The sequence below is a fragment of the Xiphophorus couchianus genome, chromosome 16 (assembly GCF_001444195.1).
Source record: "Xiphophorus couchianus chromosome 16, X_couchianus-1.0, whole genome shotgun sequence".
NCBI lineage: Eukaryota > Metazoa > Chordata > Actinopteri > Cyprinodontiformes > Poeciliidae > Xiphophorus > Xiphophorus couchianus.
Genome location: NC_040243.1, coordinates 18,969,190 through 18,992,790, shown reverse-complemented (window position 1 = coordinate 18,992,790; position 23,601 = coordinate 18,969,190). Strand labels below are relative to the sequence as shown.

General features: G+C 38.7%; 3 protein-coding genes and 1 non-coding gene across 4 annotated transcripts; 3 read left to right on the top strand and 1 right to left on the bottom strand.

The window, feature by feature from the left end:
* Positions 1 to 192: 192 nt before the first annotated feature.
* On the bottom strand, positions 193 to 5,271 carry LOC114160433 (galectin-1-like). The gene is made up of 5 exons (XM_028043033.1): positions 5,102 to 5,271; positions 2,597 to 2,670; positions 937 to 1,016; positions 605 to 776; positions 193 to 382 (listed from the first exon to the last, which is right to left on the bottom strand). The coding sequence occupies exons 2-5, from the start codon at positions 2,603 to 2,605 to the stop codon at positions 221 to 223; spliced, it is 423 nt and encodes a 140-aa protein (XP_027898834.1). The 5' UTR covers positions 2,606 to 2,670; positions 5,102 to 5,271; the 3' UTR covers positions 193 to 220.
* On the top strand, positions 3,588 to 11,777 carry pick1 (protein interacting with prkca 1). The gene is made up of 13 exons (XM_028043031.1): positions 3,588 to 3,758; positions 4,251 to 4,329; positions 4,621 to 4,732; positions 5,132 to 5,260; positions 6,704 to 6,770; positions 6,845 to 6,934; positions 7,020 to 7,073; positions 7,243 to 7,305; positions 8,852 to 8,985; positions 9,174 to 9,266; positions 9,373 to 9,423; positions 10,013 to 10,157; positions 10,252 to 11,777. Exons 2-13 carry the CDS (start codon positions 4,289 to 4,291, stop codon positions 10,500 to 10,502), a joined length of 1,230 nt encoding a protein of 409 aa, XP_027898832.1. The 5' UTR covers positions 3,588 to 3,758; positions 4,251 to 4,288; the 3' UTR covers positions 10,503 to 11,777.
* Positions 11,778 to 12,034: 257 nt separating this feature from the next.
* On the top strand, positions 12,035 to 12,107 carry trnar-ccu (transfer RNA arginine (anticodon CCU)). The gene has a single exon. It is a non-coding gene; the product is annotated as a tRNA-Arg (tRNA).
* A 166-nt stretch (positions 12,108 to 12,273) lies between these two features.
* On the top strand, positions 12,274 to 18,645 carry plbd1a (phospholipase B domain containing 1a). Its single transcript, XM_028042167.1, has 11 exons — positions 12,274 to 12,486; positions 12,892 to 13,114; positions 14,084 to 14,167; positions 14,542 to 14,683; positions 15,452 to 15,592; positions 16,031 to 16,175; positions 16,259 to 16,459; positions 16,525 to 16,665; positions 16,754 to 16,939; positions 17,721 to 17,827; positions 17,916 to 18,645. The coding sequence occupies exons 1-11, from the start codon at positions 12,417 to 12,419 to the stop codon at positions 18,090 to 18,092; spliced, it is 1,617 nt and encodes a 538-aa protein (XP_027897968.1). The 5' UTR covers positions 12,274 to 12,416; the 3' UTR covers positions 18,093 to 18,645.
* Positions 18,646 to 23,601: the final 4,956 nt, after the last annotated feature.

The window sequence follows — 23,601 nt, the reverse complement described above, 5'->3', positions numbered from 1 at the left end:
TGGGAGAGAGAAGTCAGAAACCCATTCATAGACTGTTTGAGTTTGTTTTACAGGTTGTAAAAAACAATTCCCAATTTTATGTTTATATCCTAAGTTTTTAGTTATCTCAAAACAAAAGGTATTAAATCTGAACACAATACACAACAGGGCACTTCAAAATTCACGTGCTACTTTGTACAGTAACGACACTGGTTTCACTGGTTTTTTTAATCTTGGTTATTTAAGTCTTCACAGATTTGTAGATCTTGAAGCTCTTGAGTTTGAAATCCCCGGCCACTTGGACGTAGGTGATGACGTCCATGTTTGTACGGTTAGGAAATTTGAGTTTCTGCCCGTCAGGGAGCTCCACCTCGAACCCTTCACCAGAAAGCTTCAAAAAAATCTAAAACAAAACGCACGTTTGTTACTTTTCAACAAGCAACCAGTCACAGTTGAAGTGGTGTACAGGTCTAAATATCACAGAGATGAAAAAAAAGGAAATAAATATTTGTGTGACTATGATGATTACCATTTTATATTGAAAAAATAGGAACCTTCAATCTGTTTGTTCAAGAACAATGAGAACATCTTGAAACCATTTTGTCCTGGATCCAGACTTCCTCACCTTCACATCATTGCCCCTCTGCAGAGGGTTGTGCATTTCCCTCCCTTCACTTCCCCAGGAACCTGCAGTCTTTGAGTTGTACACTAGGACCGCTCCATCTGCATCATCCTGGAAACGGGGGTTAAAGTGCAACGCCAGGTCTTCTGAGCTCACACCGAGGTCAATCCGGAACCTGTTTGGATCGTGAATCTGATTTTATTTTTTTGCACTCGTTCCATTTATCAATAAATGTGGAAAAAAATGTAACAAGTTGTTATTGCATCATCTGTGCTTTTCATTCAGGATTACATAAAAATCCAGGATTAAATACAAATATGATGTGCTTGTCTTACTTCTCAGCGTCGTGCAGAATTTCCCCCTTTAGCTTTAATTTGTCTCCAGGTCTTAAGGTCACATTCTTCAGTTCCAGTTGCTGAGGAAAGAAGTTTTGAGTTCAAACCACATCACCACAACAGAAACTTATGTAGATTCATTTAAAAGCAAAAGTTTGTTTCTGTTAATTCTGATCATTATTGCTTAGGGCTAATAAAAACCAAGCACTTAATTTCTCAAAAATACATTACATAAGACCAATAAAAAAGGAATTTTATCAAGTCCAAAGTCAATGCAGCCTTCTACCAGGATATTTTCTGGGACTTCTTTCTTCTCTAAAAGCTGTATGGAAATGCTGATTTCATTTTCTAGCTCAGTGGTTCCCAAAGTGTGGGGCGAGGGGCAGGGGGGGTGCAGTGCCATTGCAGGAAGCGGTATGGATGAATGAAAAAAAGCAAAAAACAGTTACACAAAAATGTTTCACTGTAAAGATGGTTTGTAATTTGTTTTGTTGCAACCTGAAGTGTGAAATAAAATTCAATGGAGTTTGAAAACAAAATATGTGTATAGGTTTATGTCTGGTTGAACGATGTGTGTGCCCAGTTGATTTTTCTTTTTCTTTTTTTGGGTGGGATTTTATTGTAATCCACAGGGGGGCCAGAAGAAAATCTTTGGGAACCACTGTTCTAGCTGGACTTGGTACCTGCACATGCTGCCAAAGCTACCAATATTAATGATCATTATATCACTGATATTGAGAATCTCACTAGTCTACCCTATAAAGACCCTATAAAGAGTACATGGAGTATTGTGAAGAGGAAGCTCAGAGACACCAAAGCTAACAATAGCTGTGTTTCCATTGACCGTATAATTGTGCAAATTGAAATTACAAAAAATTAATTTGCCTAATGGAGGACAGGCAATTTTGAAAAATACTTTTTTTTAATTGTTTTTGCTAAAAAAAATTTAAGCTGCTAGGTTTCTAAATTAGCATATTTTGCCAAATTACAATGGAAACACTTTTTTCAGCATTACACCAGTCAAGTGATCAGCAAACGGATGTGTGTGACTACTGGTGGAAAAGACGAAGAAGATGACAGGAAGTGGTGGCACGAGGATGGCGCAGCATGTTTTTTTAAATTACTGATCGTGTCAACAGAGTTACTCACTTGCAATCTTTCATTTTCATTTCTTAATTAGTAATAAAAAAGCACTGCAATTGTAAAATGTTGTTTATTTGACATTAGTGGAACAAAGTTTTGCACATATTTGCAATGGGAACGCAGATAGTGCAGATGACCTGCAGGTTGCTTTCAAAAGAAACCTGAGCTTCCTCAACACCTCAGTGACCACAGGCTGTTCAACTCCCATACTTCACTCCACTGACACATACAAAAAAGGCTTAGGCAGGATACTGAGTACATATAGTGCACAGTGTCTTTAATAGACAAAAATGTCTGTATAACCAAATCATTTTTATTGGTCATATGCAGTCTTAATTTTCTTTTAATTAGTAAAATTAACTTTTTTTTTATATGATATTCCATATTACTAATGTACACAGGCACCCACTTATTTTTTTAAAATGTCCTTGTATTTAAAGAAAATATAAACAATTTGTTTCTCATAGAATGACACAATTAATTTAATGAAATGCAGAAGAAGGATGATTAGTCTTACCATCTTCATTTTGGATCCTACTAAGAGTTATGAAAAGCCAAGAAACGATCTTTATGCACAATGTGTCTCGCTTCCTGCGTGATAGAGGGAGGATAAGAGGTTTGAATGTAATTATTGTGTATGTATGACACAAACAGAGTAGCACACAGCAGAAAACATGAACAATATAACTGAATCAGCATCAAGATTACCTCCATCACGACGATCTGTTTATAGCTCTCTTTAATCACAAATACAGAATTTTATTTGTAGATAATATCAGAAAACTATGTTTTTCACATTTAGGGCCTTGCAAACAAAGGGCCTTTAAGATATCTCTAAAGGTGGGATGACCTTTGGTTTTAGTTGATAAAGCCCTATTTTAAAATTACACAGATTAAATAGTGCTGTAAACATTTTATTCAGTTTGTCTCTAAAAAAACAAAACAATTTTGAATTGAGATTTTTGTGCTTCTTTTCCAATAAAAAAGATAGATAGATATATTTAAAAACGACACCTCTGTTACATACTGAATAAAAGATGTTACAGGTTAAAAAAAATAAAACGACTGTCTTATTTTAATTTTTGAAGACTTTTTAGCACACTCAATATTTGTTCAGAAGCTGCCTGTGCAACTCTGAAACTGGAATAAAAATAAATATGAATCTTTTTGCGTTAATACTTTTACACTTAAACATTAATACACTAAATATATCACATGCCTACTAAGATACATTTCTTTCTAAACGTTTTAACTACGTTTCACAGCTAATTATCGACATTATTTATTCATTAATTTCTAGACGGATTGCATTGAACATTTTGGGCTTTATTTTTTGAGTTATCGTCTTTTAAGAGATCCTTTCTTTTTACAAGACTGTGGTTATTTTGTTATCATTATTTACTGAGCTCTTTTTCGTCATTTTCAGTAACGTTCAGGTTGAACTTCTCTGGAAAACTGAGGATTTAATTTGCGGCCGCTAGAGGGCGAGCTTTCCCTGACAACAACTTCCGCTACGTCGATGGAAGTGACGTAATTAAGTAAACAGGAGTTGTCTCTACATTTGTGTTGGTGTTAATGGCAATATAATTGCCAGTAAAAGGCCCATTTCGAAAGAATATTCGGGATAGAGGCGTATTTGGTGACGCCTGTATGAGGAAGCTGCTGAAAACCCGCTAAAGGTAATTTTTTAAAAAGAATGTCTACAAGCTGATAGCATCTCCAATGCACCTGCCTTTAGCCTGAAGCTAAAGCAGCTAGCAGCTAATGAAGCAGCGTTAGGAGGCAATTTTATCTTAACTTCCGTCATTACAGTTAAATATTTATCTTGTGTTTTTCTTTAAGCATTATTTAAAGTCATTGGTTTTAACTACTGAGCCTAGTTGGGTTAAATTTTCTGATGTAGCATGAACTGTGACTCACCATCTGTTACTGCAGCCCAGATAATGTCGCTGCTTTTATAGCATCAGTGCCAAGGCCGACTCTGCTTATAATGCCTCTTTTTTTGTGCTGTAATTATTCCTTTAAGAAAATGCAGCTTACCTAAAGTAGAGTCAATCCTGGCAGCTTATACTGACAAGACACAGGAGAGCTGTTTGTTGCTTAAATTTGTTTTCATCATGAATCTACTTGGACACAGATTACTGATAAAGTTGTTTTGTTGCTTTTACTAGGACTTTCTGTCGTGGGAAAGTTGTGATTCTGTCCTGCGATGTTCACAGACATGGACTATGAGCTGGAGGAGGACAAACTGTGAGTCAAATGTGTTTTGATGATTTATAATCTTAGCCTCGCAAAAGTATTTATTCCATTTGGACGTTTTCTGTATTTTGTCCCGTTGGAAAAACACGCTTCAGTGTGTTTTGTTTAAAATTTAAAGGAGCAGGTCTGAGCTCGGAAGAAATAGGAAATCCATGTTGGCCGTTAAAAGCTGGTTCATCTTTAAAATATTAACTAATACAATGAATTCATTTCATCCATTACATTTGATACCAAATGTCCACAAACAGCTAAACCAAATGTGTCATTTATTGATCTGTACAGAGGGATACCGACGGTACCCGGCACTGTGACCCTGAAGAAAGATGCTAACAATCTCATCGGCATCAGCATCGGTGGTGGAGCTCAGTACTGCCCTTGTCTCTATATTGTCCAGGTAGGAACATGAGAGCTGGTAACCATAGCGCCTAGATATGACGTCACGTTTACCTCATGGTTCATCTTTTACTAAACAAATGTTTTTGTGGTATAACTTTCTTATACCTATATATATACATATATATATATATATATATATATATATATTCTTGTCTCATCTTAGTGTTTCCAACTATCTAATAATTTGTGATGTCAAGCAAAAGATACTCTGAGTAGATCTAAAATGTGTTAGCAGTCATGTTCAGGTTTTAGTTTTCTTTTTTTTTAAAATTACAATTAAAATCAGATACTTTTTTCATACCTTTGAATCTTCTTTTCATTCAGTGCAGTTGAAACTGGGCCAGTAAAAGTTGATTTAACCTCTTACCTTTTAAAGCGGTTGGTTTTTGTCTCCCAGGTGTTTGACAACACTCCTGCCGCTCTGGATGGGACGTTGGCAGCGGGCGATGAAATCACCGGAGTGAACGGGAAAACGGTGAAAGGGAAAACAAAGGTGGAGGTGGCCAAGATGATTCAAGCTGTCCAGGTCAGCAGGTTCTGGAAACGGAAAGATGGCTTGGTGTTAATTACAGCTCTGAGCATCACGTGAACAAACTTTTTTTTGTTGTTTTCTTCAGCCACATCTCTTTTTTTTTTTTTTTTTACCGAGATTATCTTCTTTATACCGGATGCATGTTATGGTTGCATAAACAATGGATTTACAGTTAGTTTTAGCAATAATAAATGTAATTTCAGCCCAAAAGCAGCACATGTCACACATTCAGAGAATAGACCTTAGAGACCATTAAGTAAATTCAGCACTCTCATAAAAGAGCTCTTTCTGGTTCACATGAGATGATGATGATGATGATGATGATGATGATGATGCTTGTTGAAAATGAAAACACAAGGACTTATGACCTTTGAGAAATGTTAGTAAGACTGTTTGAATTTATTTCACTCATTTATTTATTTAAAGATGAAACCAACTGCAATAAAAAATATCTAATTTCATAGCTAAAAACTCAAGAACAGTAAAAAGCATTGATATTCTTGTTCAATTATTAAGTAAAATGGATGTGAATGGACTTCATTCAAAAAACATGGAATTATTTAATAATTAGGTTTTATAAAAACCGATACCTTCAAAGAAATGTCATGCAAATAAAAGAGGACGGTGAATGAGCCATCAGTATCTGGTACAAAGAGATTTGCATGCAGAGGAAAACGACACAAATGTGTAAAATCCTCAAAAAGCTGATGCATCCTGCAAAACTGATATCAGCTGAAAGTTCAAGAAAATGTTACAGAAAGTAAAGTCATAATAAAAACAAAAGAAGATGCAACTCATAGGACTGATTGGATCTTTTAATTGAGCAATTTATTCTTTCAATGTGAAAAAATGTTTTAATAATGAAAATTTCCATTTTAGTTTATCATTTGCCAACAGTTTAATGTTTTAGATTTAAAATGTCCAAAGGTTTAAAGTTATAACTAAACTAAATTAACATCACTCAGGTTCAGTCTCTTTTATTTTTTATCTTAAACACGTAGCAGTCAAAGTGGTAGAAGATAACTCACTATTTTTGTCCAGCAGCGGTCCAGAGCCCAGCTTTGAATATAACAGAAGAGGAGTTTATCTGGCTTGTTAAGCTTTTTGGAAGAGTTGAGGATAATAGGAAGCATGTGGCAGAACGTCAGCGTCGCAGTGTTTGGCCGTGTTGTTTTTGACTTCTTTTGTTTCACACAGAAACATTCCCTGACTTCCTGCGTTCTGGGATAAAAACGGGCTGCAGTGTGGGAATTAAAGGATTAGCCTGTGCTGGCGTTAGCTTTTCAGGGCCCTTGATGCCCTTTAACGTCACCATCTCCTCCAAAGTCTCCATTTTGCCTCTGATGCTGAAACAAATTAAATTCTGTTTTCTATAAGTGAAAGATTCTCAGTTGTTTTAAGCACAAACTGAACGTTTAAATCTGTTTGTGTTCGCAGGGAGAGGCGGTGATCCACTACAACAAGCTGCAGGCTGACCCAAAACAAGGGAAATCTTTAGATATCGGTCTGTGCTTCCTTCATTTACCATTGCTGCTGATGTGAACGCATCTCTCTGAATCTTAATTTATGACGTTTCAGTGTTGAAAAAAGTCAAACATCGCCTGGTGGAGAACATGAGCTCAGGAACAGCAGATGCTCTTGGACTCAGCAGAGCTATTCTATGCAACGGTAAGATTTAGATTATTCCAATAAATTTTTACGGCTGCCTGATTTCTGTGGACGGGTCGTGTGATAAACACGTTTGTCTTTGTAGACGGCCTGGTGAAAAGACTGGAAGAGCTGGAGAAAACAGCCGAGCTTTACAAAGGTAAAGACACCAAATCAAAACTAACGGGAGCGAAAAGAACTCCTGGTAAATTCACATAAAACATTACAAAATATACATTTCTTTAATCAAATTCGAACATAATAAAATCTAAACAGTGACACAGAGTGTTTGGTCAGGTCAGGATCTCATTGTCTTTTTTTTCTTTCAGGACTGATGGAGCACACGAAGAGGCTGCTCAGAGCTTTCTTTGAACTGTCTCAAACTCACAGAGGTCTGGCGCTACAGCATTTAGACACAAATAATTTGATGGTATAATAATAACAAAAGCTAAAATTTTGTTAGAACCTACTTTGCATAGGTTTCGATTGCATTTTGTGTCTTATATAAAATTTTAAACAGATTATAGACCGAATTATATTAGCTATACAATGTGTTTGCTTTTTTACACCCTTTTGTACTTTTTTACAATCTAAATCCATTGATTGGTTGGTGTGCCGTCCTCACAACATGTAACTAGAGAGCTTTCAGTATCACATTGTAGCGCTGTTAGATTAATACTTTAGTTTCACATTTCCTCTTGAACTTGTGTTTTATTTTTCTATTGTAGTTTCTCAACTCTACCTCAAAAAAGATTTTTTCTATTTGCTCTTAAATTACGATTTTTTTTTCCCATTTTATTTTGGAAAAAATAGCACAAACCATCCATCCATCCATCCATCCATTTTCTGTGCACCCTTGTCCCTAATGGGGTCGGGAGGGTTGCTGGTGCCTATCTCCAGCTACGTTCCAGGCGGGAGGCGGGGTACACCCTGGACAGGTCGCCAGTCTGTCGCAGGGCTAGCACAAACCATGTTTACGTTATTAACATATTTTTGTAGATGCTTTCAAACTTTGTCCAAATTCTGTGCGAATAAAAAATTAAAGGAGAAAACCCCACAAAAACACCTATAGGTCAGAAGTTTGGTAACATAAAGTCCATATAATATATAATAATTGGGATTGGATCAAAAACCAAAATATGCAGCATCACACACATCTAGTCTCCACACAAACCTTCTTTTCTTAACTCAAAATTCTTTATACATTGATTTTTTTTTGTTTGTTTGTATTTGAAATACAACAGCAAGAAAAATGGATTATGTGCAAATCCACTCAACTTAACTCTGTTTACACTGCTCTACATTTTTATCAACCGTAGAAAAAAACAATCAACACCTCATGCCTAAGTGTCCAAACACACAAATACTCACAAAGCTGAAGGTTTCCTAAGGTACAAAGCAAGTGAAGGACATCCAGAGTGTGGGAGTCGTTTACTTTCTCCTAACTGCCTAAATTCTTGTTGACAAGGTTACTGGAGAGGAATGGATCAAAGATAGTTTGCTGCTTAGAGCGCACACTCGGTCATGTTTCTGGAAATCCAATATCGTTTGTCACATTAAATTTCAAAACCAAACAATTTCAAACATTCTTAGCATGAAGTTAGTCCTACAGTTATCTAACCGTGAACTTGTTTACCAACTTTATTAATGTAAACAACTTTATTCTGTAAACTAATTAACGGAATTTGACCAAATGACATCACAATTAGCATCATATCAGATGCACCTTCATTAGTTGAGTATTACTACTGATATATATTGTTTATATGCTGGCTTTAACGCAGCTTCAGCCAGCATATAAATATGCACAAATATCCATATAAAAAAGTGAGCAAAGAATGTTGGTGTCTGGATCTTGTTATTTATGTATATACATTTTTTCATATGGGAAAGCTTCGCAGTTATCGTCTTCATGTGACATGTTGATGACCTTGTCAGGGTTTGGAGACGTGTTTTCTATCATCGGTGTCAGAGAGCCGCAGGCCGCAGCCAGCGAGGCTTTCGTCAAGTTCGCCGACGCTCACAGAAACATCGAGAAATATGGAATCGAGCTGCTAAAGACCATCAAGCCTGTAAGTGCACAATGCATGTTTTAAGTATAATCTGCAGCACCAAAGACAGAAAAAGCTAATTATTTCGATTTTTATTCCTTTCTTAAGTGCATTTAAACATTAATTGTAACCGATTTTACAATTATTTACTCGTCCTGCTTCTGTTAACCCTTGTAGCATTAAATCAACTTGCTGTTACTGACTTTCAGATGCTCCATGACCTGAACACATACCTGCACAAGGCCATTCCAGACACCAAGCTCACCATCCGCAAGTATCTGGACGTAAAGTTTGAATATCTGGTGAGGAAACAGCTCCGGGTTTTTCTGCACAACTCATCATCATCATCATCAGTACTAGATCTGCTGGATGAGTTTCTGTATTATATAAACGTCTGATGTTTTTCAGTCATACTGCCTGAAGGTGAAGGAAATGGATGATGAAGAATACAGCAGCATTGTGAGTACTTGTGGGGTTTTTAGTGCTTTTTACAGTCATGTTGGTTGTGAGTTTATTAGTCGCATTATCTGCTGAACTTTGTATTTGAAAATGAAACTTAGAAATGACTTTTACTTTATGATACATGTTTCCAGTGTAAACAGAAATCCTGTGTTTTCTGCCTTTGCGCTGTATTTCAATGGCTTCCTCTGTTCTTTACTTTATCACACATATATGTTTCAAATCAATATAGGTTTCAGGTCTGGTCAAAGTCCAGACCCAAATCAGATTGAGTTGCAGTGGCAAGACCTTAAACAGTCACCAGTGTGACTAACACTAACGATCCAGCAAAGAGAAGTGAGTCCAGGATTCCTCCACAGACTCATTACCAGTGACCACAAACACTTAATGGGAGTTGTTTCCTATCAGAGAGCCGTAACTCCATTCATTTCTGACATTTGTCACGTTGGTTTGGGTTTTTTCCCTTAACAGATTGGTGAACATTTTTTAAAAGCAGTTTGTTAGGAATTTAAGGATTTACGTATGACATTAAACCGAAAACAGAACAAAACTTTCTATTTGATCTGTTTTTATTTTTTTAATCCGACAGGCCATGGGAGAACCTCTGTATCGTGTGAGCACCGGGAACTACGAGTACCGTTTGGTTCTGCGGTGTCGGCAGGAAGCTCGGGCCCGCTTCGCCAAGATGAGGAAGGACGTTCTGGAGAAGATCGAATTGCTGGATCAGAAACACGGTTTGTCCTCCCTCAGCTGCTTCCTGTTAGCCAATTATTGCTTTCCTGAGAAGAGAGACGGCGACACGGATTCGACTTTTCTCTCCCTTTGCAGTCCAGGACATCGTGTTCCAGCTGCAGCGCTTCGTCTCGGGCATGTCCCATTACTACGACGACTGCTACGCCGTCCTGAAGGAGGCGGACGTGTTCCCCATCGAAGTGGACCTGTCCCGCACCATGATCAACTACAGCAGCCAGTCGCTGTCCTACACGGACGAAGACGAGGAGGACGGGGGCGGCGGAGGGGAAGAGGGACGGAGCACGCAGGCAGAGAACGGCACTGAGAAGCTGATTGATGATGAATGAGTGAATGAGAGAGTGTGTGTGTGTGTTTAACATGAGCACTCTAACGTGTTAAACAGCAGCGAAAACATTTGATGCTGTTGAAACAAAGCTGAACATGACTCTGTGCTCATTTTACTGTTTTATCGTTTATTTAAACTCATTTTCTTGCTTTTTTGATATTCCATTTTCTCACCGACACAACTCCCCAACAGTGGGTGATTTTATTTTAGCACTTTGTGAGAGGCGTGTTTACTACGTCAGAGTGGGATCTTGAAGCTTGAGGTGTGCCTTTTTTTTTTTTTTTTTTTTTTTTTTTTACCGTCTCCCTCGGAGTCTATTGGGTTTCTGGTGTTTGTCAGTCTGTATCAAACTGAATGTTGTAACTTTATTGTCTATATTACTTGCTCCACTCTGTACAACACCATCTTATTCAGCTACTTTACATTTTTTTTCTTACTTTACACTTATCAGCTTAAGAGTCCCATACTTTACAAAATGTCAGAGGTTCAACAAAAAACGTTCCAGCTTCAAAATTTGTTACACCTCTTTTTGCAAACATTAAGCCAGCTTTACCTTGCATTAATTAGATTTTATTTTTTTATGTTCAGTTCTATTGCAAATAACACTATGCTTTTCCATTCCAGCCTTACACTAAAAACAAGAAGGATGGCTGTCTTGCGTGCACATACAACCCCACAGAGCTACTGTGCTGTTAGCACTATATAAAAGAAAGTGTAAACATGGACATTCCAAATAATGCTGTGTATCAGGTCATTACCACTGTATTTATTGTGTTTTTTTTTTGTTGCTGAAATTATATTTAAAAGTTTGTGAAAAGTTATTCTTGGAAAGAAAAATCCATCTCTTGCTTGAATATGTTATACTACAAGTGACCACTGGATGGCAGCAATGCACCAGATTTCGCATCGCTGCTGTAATACGTTCAGTTGAAGTTTTGTGCTGAAGTAAATCGTTTTATTTTTGTCTTGTTTACTTTTATGTAACGTAAAGGAAGGACTTTTTAAAAATCTTTATGCACTTAATCACCAGTTGCAAAATATACTGATCTGAAAGTGAAGCACGTTAGTTCGGTCTTTGAAATTCTACACTTCCTCAAAGTAAATAATGTAACTATTGAAGTCAAATGCATACAAACATGACGTACCTACTGCGAGAAGCTCATGTTTGGTTGTTTAAGACGGTTAATTTAGCTTTTCTAATTCAGTTTTGCTTTAATCCTCTTACTAAGGCAATGCCGGAAGATTTGTAAATATAAAATAAAACTATTTGAAATTCTTTGGTTTGTGATGTTTACTTTTAAGGCTTAGTATCTACATCATTCCGTAATCCATTTTTAAAATTTTGGTCGCAGTTGATGACCTTTTCACTGCATTTCGTATAAGCCACCATGCAAAAATGGTCACGATTCTTTCGCACTATTTTGATAGCAGAAAAGTTAATGCTATATAAGAAATTGAAATATTTCATCACGGTCTGTACGCACTCCCGCTAAACATGTACTAATAGCATCCCAGTGTATATTATAAGTGTATGCCCCAGTGGCCTAATGGATAAGGCACTGGCCTCCTAAGCCAGGGATTGTGGGTTCGAGTCCCATCTGGGGTGGTCATGTTTTTGTATGTCATTGTGGCTTATCTTCTACTATATTTTACGGATTTTAGTGTCCTTTCCACATTTTCAGAGCCAAGACATCAATTTTACTCGATTATATGCTCTCTCTTGATTCGTTTCTTTTCCCGGGCTCCCAGCCAATCAGGAAGCGCTCCGCTCCCGTGACTCACGGACTGCCCAGGACTTTCCCTCCGTCATCACAAAGCCTTAATTTCCTCGTTGCTTGCTTCTGCTTCATTTAGTTCATTTGTCTTATTCATGCTGCTCCACACTTAGCCTTTCGCTGAATTTTTCTTTGCAAACATGCAGTTAATAATGAAGCTATGTATCTTTCTTTCAGTTCATGTGGTGACGACCTTCGCTGCTGCTGACAGTAAGTAGGACGACGGTGTGGATAATCACTGGTATAAGATCACCTGGCGTTGTTTTTCTGGGATTTAACCTGCAGACTAGTGGTTTTTTGAAAGACTAAAACCATGTTTAAATACGCTTAACTGGACTCACTTGCTGTGATTTGGTGTTAATTATAGTTTAGTTAATAAAACTCCCAGTCACATGAATGCGTCTTAAAAGTCACACTTTCCTGGAGATCCGCAGTAAACTAGAGATCGTTATTTTTTTTGGATTGAAATAAAACTCCAAGTCACAAAAACCGACTTTTTGTTACGCTACAAGCGTAGTTTTAAAAATGAAAGCCCTCATTACACTCAAAGAATCGCTTGAATCTGCGTTTCCTAAATCAGTGTATTTATGTTTGATTGTGTCGACCTCTGCCTAGACATGACGGCCGCCACCGTGTACTGGGACCAAGAGCAAAAGCTTGTGGTGGTAAAGGAAGGAGTGATGGAGTCTGCGGGCGATGCGTACGGATACCTGAACGACACGCTGTCCAGTACAGGCTGGAGCATTCTGGAGATCCGGGCCGGATACGGGAAGACCCCCCAAACCGACGAGATGACCTTTTTCCTGGCTGGTTACCTGGAGGGATTCCTCTCTGCCCAGTAAGAAGCGCACATTACGCACAACATCACTGGTTAATACGTGTGTTTAAATTAAAGGTATAACTGAAGACGTACTTATTTTGTCACATTTCAACCTCAAACTTTAAAGTATTTTATTCAGTTTATTACAAACTTCAAATAGTTCATACACCGTAAACCCAAGTGATTGCCCTGGGATGTCCGGTTTTTACAAAAAACAAATAAATCTCGGTTTTAAAGCTAATATTTACTAGTAGTTGACTCAACCACTACTCATGTTTATCAGTAATCATTACTCGTTCTTATTAGAATTGCTTTTCTTCATGGAATATTTTGAACATGCAAAGTTTAGTAAACATTTCGCTACGGTTTATGTGAACGTAGCTTGATTTGTTTGTTGAGGAGGAAGGGAATGAACGTAATCTTTAAAAGAACAATCTGAACATGCATTTATGTTTCTCCACCTCTACTCTCATACCCAAAATAACTAATATAGTGCAACTAATTACCTTTAAAAGTAACCTAATTAGGAAACAGAGGTCACATCTGAACAGAATTCAATCTTCTGTTCTATATAAGCCATCCCCACTGTCAAACATGGTAGTGGCAGCGTCATGCTACGGGGAGACTTGTTACATAAGAAATAACTGAGAAGTTGTTCAAAGCTGATGAAGGCCTTAGACGTTTGTTAGAGAACATTAAAGAACAAGCATCCTGAAAACGGTGAAACACGGCGATGGCAGCATTATGCTGTGAGGCAGGGAAGTTGGTCAGAGTTTAAGAGGAAGACTAAAAGGACCTAGATCAAATTCCAGAATATGCTCGTCACTTTCGTTCCAGTTCTACTTTTTGCTGGTGGCTCAGTGAAGGTTTTGGTTTTGCAAGCTGACAAAATGAAAAGTTCAAAGGTTATGAATCTGGAAGCAGACAGCAGACTGCCTCAGCTGCTGCTGGTACTGACCCCCCACCCCGCCTTTTCTCTTTCCTGAGGCAGATGATGAACCACTACACCAACATGTACCCGCAGCTGATCACCGAGCCGAAGATCCTGGAGCCGGTGAAGACTTTCATGTCGTGAGTGTTTTCTGTTCCCCCCCCCCCCTGTAAGAAGCGAAAGCCGCAGAACCGTCCCTGCGTACAGAATCTGACATACGCTGTCATCACCTTTCATATCCTCTTCTCAGTTCATCTCAGGGCTCAGTCATATGATGTTTATTGTATTTCATATCAACAGCTGCACTGTAAACAAAGCAGGTCGATGAATCTGATTGCTTTAACTCTGGAATGTCGCCAATCTGTGTTTACAGATGGCTGACGGAGGTTCAGAGGGTCGTTTTCCTTTGTTTTTATTTATCGTGTGTCACACTCGGCTCGTTTGTGGACTGTCTTACAGTTTTTGTTCCAGGTGACAGTGGGTAATAAATAACCAGGAAGTGTCGCCCTGGCAGGAAGCAGGACTCGTGGGTCAGAGAGCAGGTGAAGCTGAACAAGAGCTCCGATCCTCTGTGGAGACACGCTGGATTCATCGTGGCCCAGCTGGACGGCCTGCAGGCCGGAGCCGCGGACTGGGCCAAGAAGCAGGGAAAGAAGGTCGATAAGCCGTACACATGAATCACACCTCACCTCACAGACTCGCACTATTAATAAAACGCTTCGCTATGTTCACATTTAGAATGAGGAAGCTCTAGAGAGCTCTCTGTAGAGCTTGAAATTTAAAGGAGCAGCAGAATATTCTACCACGTTGATCCGTGAGATCGTTATTTTTTTTGGATTGAAATTAAACTCCAAGTCACAAAAACCGACATTTTGTTACGCTACAAGCGTAGTTTTAAAAATGAAAGCCCTCATTACACTCAAAGAATCGCTTGAATCTGCGTTTCCTAAATCAGGGGTTTTACAGGGTTAGTTTGTAGTCTGCGCTGGAAGTCAACTTTTAAACGAACGACAGAAGCTCATTTTTACAGTTGCCTTGCTTTCTAATGCTTTGAGTTTCAACTTTACAATGGCGTATTAGGGCCAAGCTGTGAAAACAAAAACAAGCTGCAAGAATAAAAGTGTAGCATGGTAAGAATAAAGTCGTAGTATTACCAGAATCGTAGTAAAATATATATATACTGAAATTGGGACTTTTTTCTCATATTATTACAATTGTGTTCTTGTATAATTTCGACTTTATTTTGTAGTATTATTTTGTTATTCTTATATTATGACTTTATTCTCTTGATTTTATTTATTTTACTCTTCTAATACTCAGTCGTACATCTCGACGTCAGTCGGCAGAAGAACATTTAGCTTGTGATTAGCGTTCTGTTTGTGTTCGTTCCCTGACCAGCTGCTAATCCGCCGTTCTTCCCACAGCCGCTGTCGCTGTTTGACGTCCAGTTCCTGAACGCGGTGGGGGACCTGCTGGACCTGATCCCGGCCTTGGTGCCCGGCTCCAACTCTCTGCTCAGAGACTTCAAGCTTCCAGGGATGGGTCACTGCTCAGCACTCATCAAGGTCAGACAGCTCACCTGATTCAGGCTGCGTGGCCCCATTCAAGAGAAAGAAAATGCAGCAGAATGTCACACTTCCTTAAATTATCTCCGTAACACATCAGCCAAGTGCCAGCTGACATACAGTCATGCTGAAATAGGAAGTACTGACGTACATGTTTCTGACTGAGATGCACCCATCAGTCAGATCAATCATATCAGCTGCTAAATCAAAATTCTTATCATGATAAGAAATTTATCACAATAAGTGATAAGCGATACGATAACTGCTCCTCCCTACAATATCCTGTGCAGACTATCCATGTTCAGTCAGATTTTTTAAATAGTCTGACAGTATAGTATATCATATTACTTAAGTATGAGTTACAGAAACAAGTAAATCTAGAAATATGTTTTCATATCATAACCTTACTTTACCCTTTGACCTTCTTTTCCTCTAAAGATGCTTCCAGGCTATGAGGACCTCCTGTTTGCCCATTCCAGCTGGTACACATACGCTGCCACCATGCGCATCTACAAGCACTGGGATTTCTACATCGCCGAGCCGCACACAGCCACCGGGAAACTGTCCTTCAGCAGCTACCCGGGTAACTAAACGCCCTGGACGGTCTTTCTCCACCCACCTCTCGTCTTCTGAATTACAAATCCATCCTTCGTTTGGCCTCTCCAGGTTTCCTGGTGTCTCTGGATGATTTCTACCTCCTGGGTAGCGGCTTGATGATGACCCAGACCACCAACAACGTCTTCAACTCCTCCCTGTTTGACCAAATCACTCCCAACAGCCTGCTGTCGTGGCAGAGGGTCAGGCTGTCTCACAGCTTGGCTCACACGGGAGAGGAATGGGCCAAAACGTTCTCCAAACACAACTCTGGTACTTATACACACCTTTTAAATGTTTCTTTAAGAACGCAAAGTTAAACGAACTTTTCACTGCAGGCACCTACAACAACCAGTACATGGTGGTGGACAGGAGCAAGGTGAAGCTGGGCCGCAGCATTGATGACGGCGCTCTGACCGTGGTGGAGCAGATCCCCGGCCTGGTGGAGTTCTCCGACCAGACGCAAGCTCTGCGCAGAGGTAACGCATCGCCCGTTCCTGCTTCTGACGCCGCTCGCCTCACCGACCCGTACGGCGCCTCGTTCCCTCTCTCTCTCGCCGCCCGCAGGTCACTGGCCGTCCTACAACATTCCCTTCCACCGGAACATCTACATCCTGAGCGGATACGGGATGATGTGGTCAAAGTATGGAGAGGAATTCTCCTACGACCTCTGCCCCAGGGCCAAGATCTTCCGCCGCGACCAGGCCAACGTGAAGGACCTGGACTCTCTGAAACGCATCATGAGATACAACGGTGAGTTGCTCTATATATGTGGCATCAGAGACTCTCATTCACACCCCCGTTTAAATGCCAGCTTGTTATGATGTAACCTGGCATTGCGACGTCTTACTAAAGTACTCAGACCTGGAACCTTTAGCATGATTTATCACATCACAGCCACAAAGGTCAAAGTGTTTTATTGGGATAAAACAGATTATGCAGATTATTCCCTCTTGATACCACAAGATAAAACCTAATTTGTAAAAAGAGTGAGAGTTAATATGAAGGAAAGTATACTTGATTTAAATGACTTATTGACTGAACTAGATTTTATTTAGGGGAACTGTAATAAAAGGAGACTGAATATGAATTCACAACACATTCTTTCCTGAGTTTGACCAAACTGGGCCAAATGGAGACTGGAAACGACTCGGAAAGAGTTTCTCTAAAACTGAAGCTCTGGTCTAACAAATTGTCTTTTAGCTCAACTTTTAGATACTAAAAGATACTCAGTAAATTGGTCATATAAATAAGACCAACTTATCAGTGAAAAGTGGTGTAGATAATGAATGTTGGTGTTCTGGAAACAGTGTTATTTAGGCTGACTGAGACACTTTGTGCCAAAGGCTGGTGAAAGCAGGCAGACAGACATAACAGATGAGCTACTGTTGTGGAGCATTTTCAGCTCAAAAAACTGAAAAACGTATGGCTAAAAATCTTGATAAAATACATAGAAGTTTGTTGTTTTAAAGGGACAAAATGTGTAAAGGTTTCCTGCAAAGGCTCACTAATTTCTACATGTCATTTTATTTAGACTACAAGAAAGATCTGTACTCTGAGGGCAACCCCTGCAAAACCATCTGTTGCCGTAACGACCTGAAATTACAGAGGCCCTCGCCAGGAGGTTGCTATGACACTAAGGTAAGACCAAAACACGACCGTGTGCAGGATTTTTTTTTTTTGTTTTTATTGTTTTGACTTGCTGCTCACCTTTTCGCTTCCCGTCCAGGTGACGGATTTCAACATGGCGGCCGGCTTCGTGGCGGAGGCGGTGAACGGGCCGACGACGCAGGACGGCCTGCCTCCGTTCGTCTGGGACAAGTTCAGCAGCGTCAGCCACCAGGGCCTGCCGCTGTACTACAACTTCACGTTTGTCAGGATGCAGCCTCTTCTCTTTGAGCCATGAGGCGCGTGTGTGTGTGCGCGTGTGTGGGTGTGTGTGTTGAGAGACAAAGAAAGCCGTCTTCCCTGATGATTTTTGTGAGATGAATCCTCAGAGCTCCAGGTACAACCTGTTGCTGATTTCTGACAAAACGTCTCTCTGCTTGACCAAAGATGGTTAAACGTCCTAAAAAGCTTCAAAATAAGATTCTCTCTCACTTTTACGCTCAGGTTGAATTGAATGATTCACTATTACAGGAGTGTGTTTCCTTTAGTGCCTTGAACACTGATAGCGACTTTATTGATTTAATCAAAGTGCCAAATCAATGCTCTGTTACTTTTTAAACACTTGAATCTCCTCATGCATGCAGAACACTATCTTCATAATCAATCAAACTGTGCAATAGGTGCTGATTTTCTCTGCTGACGTGATTTATTCACTGTAAGTCTTGTGCTATGCCAAAGAAGCAACATCTCAGGTTTGTGTTTTTCTCCTGGCCTGTATGTTTTTGCTGCTAAATGTTTATCATTAACACTTAATGGATCCTGCTTTTTAATAAACATTTACATTTTTACCATGTTGTCTTGTTTTGATGTTTGACTAAACCATCCATCCATCCTTGGTTTTTACCTTCCTGTCCTTGCTGGGTCACCAGGGTGGGGGCTTGGTACCTATTACCACGGTAACAAAGAGACACACACACACCACACACACTCACACATGAAGCCGATTCTAAAGAAACTAATCAATCTTACAGTGTTTGCTAAAGTTTTATAAGTCTTAAATTGAAACAAACTGATTTATATATATATTTTTTTCTTTTACCTGATTTTGTCATTTTGTAATATTATTTTCATTTTGATCTTAATATCAAATTTTTCTCATAACTTTGTATTTTGGTTCATCTCATGATATAATTTTCAAATATTAAATGGTTATTTTTATCAGAACTGTAGCTTTTTGTCCCCCAACTACTTTTTTTTTTTACTCAAATCATTTTTACTTTTTCTTGAATAAAAATGTGTTGGAGTAGCGCTATAGTTACTTGATTACAATTTTTGGCATGTTCAGGTTTCACCAGGCCTGTTGCATTAAGCAAAAAATCAATTAATCGCATGATAAATTATAAATTTCAATTTGCATGATTTATCATTTTTCTCTTTTCTCTGTCTCTTTCTACGATAAACTGGATGACAAAAGTTTTAAATTTCCTAAGTTGATCTCAGTTAGCCCCTTTTCTTTAAGGAAAACGAGTTTACAGAGACTTCATAATTGATTTTATTTGTTGTTTGTGTTGTTTTGTTTATATATTTTGGATATTTAAAATGTCTCCCAGTACCATTACAATTTAAAATTTATTGATGTTTGCGAATGTGTTCTTTTTTTTTGGCCTTTTATTACAACATTACCATTATGTTTCTTGAAAATGATCTCAAAACAACAATATCATCGTTTATCGCAATAACATCTGGGACAATTTATCGTCCAGCATCGTGACAGATCTACGTCTCACTAAAACGAAGCAAACCAAACTTCAAAACCAACAGACAATTCACTAAACAATTTATTTGCCTACATCAATAATACATATAAATCTGCTTATTTAATATTTTTGCCAAATATGCAAATACTTAAAAAAAATAAAAGATGTTATAATCTCATTTGGCGAACTATTCCAATGACTCGTCACGACGGAGAAGGCAGCGTTATTAAAAGCAGTCATTTTGGGACGCAATTAACTGTAATTAACCTTAAATATATGAATAAAAAAACACACGTTGACCTCAGTTCTCACTTTTCTATCTAACTCACAGGGGAAACCTTCATGTATATTTAACAACACGCTGTCTCTCTGCCCTCCAGGGACACATGAAGTGATTCACTCTTTCCCATCAAACGGGGGAACTGAAACCCGGTGCTTCCTACATTCATTTCACTAATCCTCCCATCACCTCTCCCCTCTGCAAATTTCTTTTTATAAACTCTTTTTGTCCATTTTTTTTTTGCAAACACAATTTCACCCGAGGAGAGAGCAGCAGCTCTCTGCAGCCATGGCCAAGAAGGACTGCCCCGAGGGGAAGACGTGGGACAATCTCCTCTGGACCTGCATCAAGATGAGGGCGACACCGAGCCGTAAGCTTCACCCCCCAACAGGTGAGTGACACCAGACCCCGACTTGAGTTGACGGCAGCTTACCTTCCTCTTTAAGGCGGGGAGAGTTAAATTCACTGTTTTCTCCCGTCCTGAACCCGCTCACAACAAAAGCCAGCCCCGCCAAGTCGACCGGTCCGCCGAACGCGTTGCTTCTGGGTCAGACTCTGTGGATCTGCGTGATTCTGGTGACTCTGGGCGCCATCTTGGCTCTGACCATTTGGTTCATCACATTCAGACGGCAGACCAAAGCCCGCAAAAACGACGGTAAGCTCAAATGTTACAACAGTTTTATTTCATTTGTTAATAGACAACTGTTGTTTTCACATAATGAACTGAAAAATAATTTAAAAAGTAGAATATGTAGAAGTAAATTCTACTCAGAAATGGCGTCTGCCAACAAAGTTGTCAACAGGAAGATATTTTTTAATGAAATATACATATTCTTACTTTAGTAAGATATTCTATTTTAGTAAGCAGCACCATTGTTTTTTTTAAATGATTTTCTCAGTGAGGCGGGGAGTGGGACCTCTGAGACTCTTCCTGAGGAAACAAGATGGCGGCAGGCAGGTGATGAAGTGTGACGCTCATCACCGTAGAAACTCCACCGTTTCTATTCTCTCCTCCTCAGGCGTCTCTTGGGTCGTCACTGCTGCGTTACCGTCTATTCTGGTTTCAGCACGCATCTGTTGGTGGGGCAGTGGGGCAAATAAAAACTGCCTCCTGCCCCCCCAGCTAAACAAGAGACGACCTGCTTTTCCACAAACTGTAAAGACACAAAATCTTAGCAAGTATTACTCTAGTTTCTAGCGCAAATGTTCCACACTCAAAATGAGACAAAACTAACTTAGGCTACAAGCAGAGTTGAGTGGTAATTTCTCCATAAGGGTGTAAGAAAATCTTCTTTCGCAGAAGATAACTAAAATAAAAACACAAACGAATAAAAAATAATAGTGCATCAACATAGGAGGGAAAACTATATATATATATATAAAAAGAAATGTATTCATTAATTTAAACGTTTTTTATTAGTATGTGAGCATTTATTTTTTGGTGAAAATGAAACTGGTGAAACTGGAACAACTACTGCTATTGATTAGTTCAACTTATCAAGTTGATAAGTAAAATAACTCCTCTAGTGTTTCTATACATTTATTTTAAAAAAAAAATAGAATTACTCCGCCATGTTGTTTTTTTTTTTTTTTACTTTAAATTAAATAATTATCTTTGTAATTATTTTCAATCATATTCAATAAATTTGAATATTACTTTAAAAGGGCTGCACAGTTGGTAGAGCTGTTGCCTTGCAGCAAGAAGGTCCTGGGTTCGATTCCCAGCCCAGGGTCTTTCTGCACAGAGTATCCATGTTCTCCCTGTGCATGGTGGGTTCTCTCTGGGTACACCGGCTTCCCTACAGTGTTAGGTTAATTGGTATAGTAACTACATTTAATTTAGCAAATTTTTTGTAAAAATACATAACTTCAGGAGTATCTTTACTATGCTGTACTATTTACTTTTACTTGGGTAATTTTATTACGAAGTATTGCTACTTTAACTGGAGTAAATGTTCTGGATTGTCTCCCCATTGTGAGTAACTGAGTGAAGTACAAGCTTATTTTAACCAAAATTTAACCAGACACAGAAACTCTCTGCAGTTTTTGTTAAGTTCTATGTTGAAAGAAATTTATTTGGAAATATATTTCTTTTGCCTGATTTTGTTATTTTTCTAAAACGTTATTTATATAAATTCTTTTCAGTTTGGTCTCTAAAATATAAAACATTTTATTTATATTTTTGTCTTCCCGATGAGGTCATTTTTAAATATTAAATGATTGACGTTTGATCGAGTAACCTTTTTACCAAGATACCTTTTTACTCTTCTGTAATTTCTTGGATGACTACTTTTACTAGAGTAAAATATGTTGAAGTGCTCCACCCAACTCTGCTTACAAATAATTTTTCAGAAAGACATATTAGCCTGTTTTAAGTCAATAACTTTATATTGCTGAAAAAGGTATTGCACCACTATTATTTCACTTATATCAAGGAAATAATGTCTTATTATAAGTGAAATAATCTGCCAGTGGAACTAGTAAGTTTTTAATCAATATTAAGGAATGATTGCTTTAAAACAAGCTCCTATATCTTGCTGAAAAGTTACTTTTAAGTTATTTTTGTCTTATTTAAAGTTTGCTGAGACATTTGCAGTAGGAAGTAGACCAAAAATACTTGGTAAGATTTTCAGTGTAGTGCAAAGAACAAAGTAAAGAGGGACCATCCAGCATGCAGACAGTCCGTTGAAATCTGCATATCCTTGCTGACGAAAGCAGCTGGCAGCATCTCCCATGTGAGCAGAGAGCAGCAGCTGCAGCAGCCCTCAGAGGCCCAAACCCGCCATCAAGGTTTTGTGCTTCGTGTTATAAATATGGCAATATGATTTGCGGGCTTAACTCAATAATCTGGAAACAACTTAAAAGTGGGCCGAGGAGGCTGCAGTCACGACAGTTTCGTTTTGTTCCCGTTGAATAGGTTTCCCACTTGTTCCTCCTCGCACGAGAAAAACGGGAATGCAGATAAACGCGTTGCCTCGTTTAGCTGCCGTGAAACGCGGCATTGTTCAGATGATCGGCCGAGGCGAGGGAGTGTTTATTGGGGATTTATTTAAAAGTTAAAAGTCTTGATCGCATATAAAAATCAGAAATATTTGGTTTGCAATTTTTATTTAAACCTCTTCTTTTTAGGGAATACAGAGAGTACGGTGAGAGTCCAGCATCAGTTGTATTCATTCCTCCTATTTGTATAAATCATTGTCTAATACAGTTTAAAAGTAGAAAAGTACCGCAGAACCTGGTCATTGAATATGTTAACAGATTGTCATTCAGAGTAGTGTTATGCTACTGTTGCTAATGATTGTAATGAAGGTCTTCATTACTGGTCAGGATAACACTTTAATTATGTGTAAATGATAATGAGACGGGTACAAATAGATTGAAGTATTTTATTGGGTGTTTTATGCAGGGCATCTCAGTGGGTATTGAGGGTGTCCTGGGGGGGATAATATAAATGAAGTAGGTATGGTAATTATGAAATGTATTACAAATGTTTGTAGATTAAGGCTTACCTCTGCCTGAACACCTGGTAAAGATTCCGGAAGAGACCAAGTGCAGATGGAAGAGGGGGAACAAAGCCTGAGGCATTTTAGAAGTGATGAATAAATTAATATTTATATGAGGGTAGTTTTAGATAGCAAATGAGTATGTAACCATGAAGAATGTTTGTTATTTATGTGTTGAAGATTGGTTGTTTTGTTAAGTTGTTTGGTGTATATGTGGTTTGTTCTACCCTGTCTTTTGAGAAGTGTGTTAATTGGTACCGCCCAGGA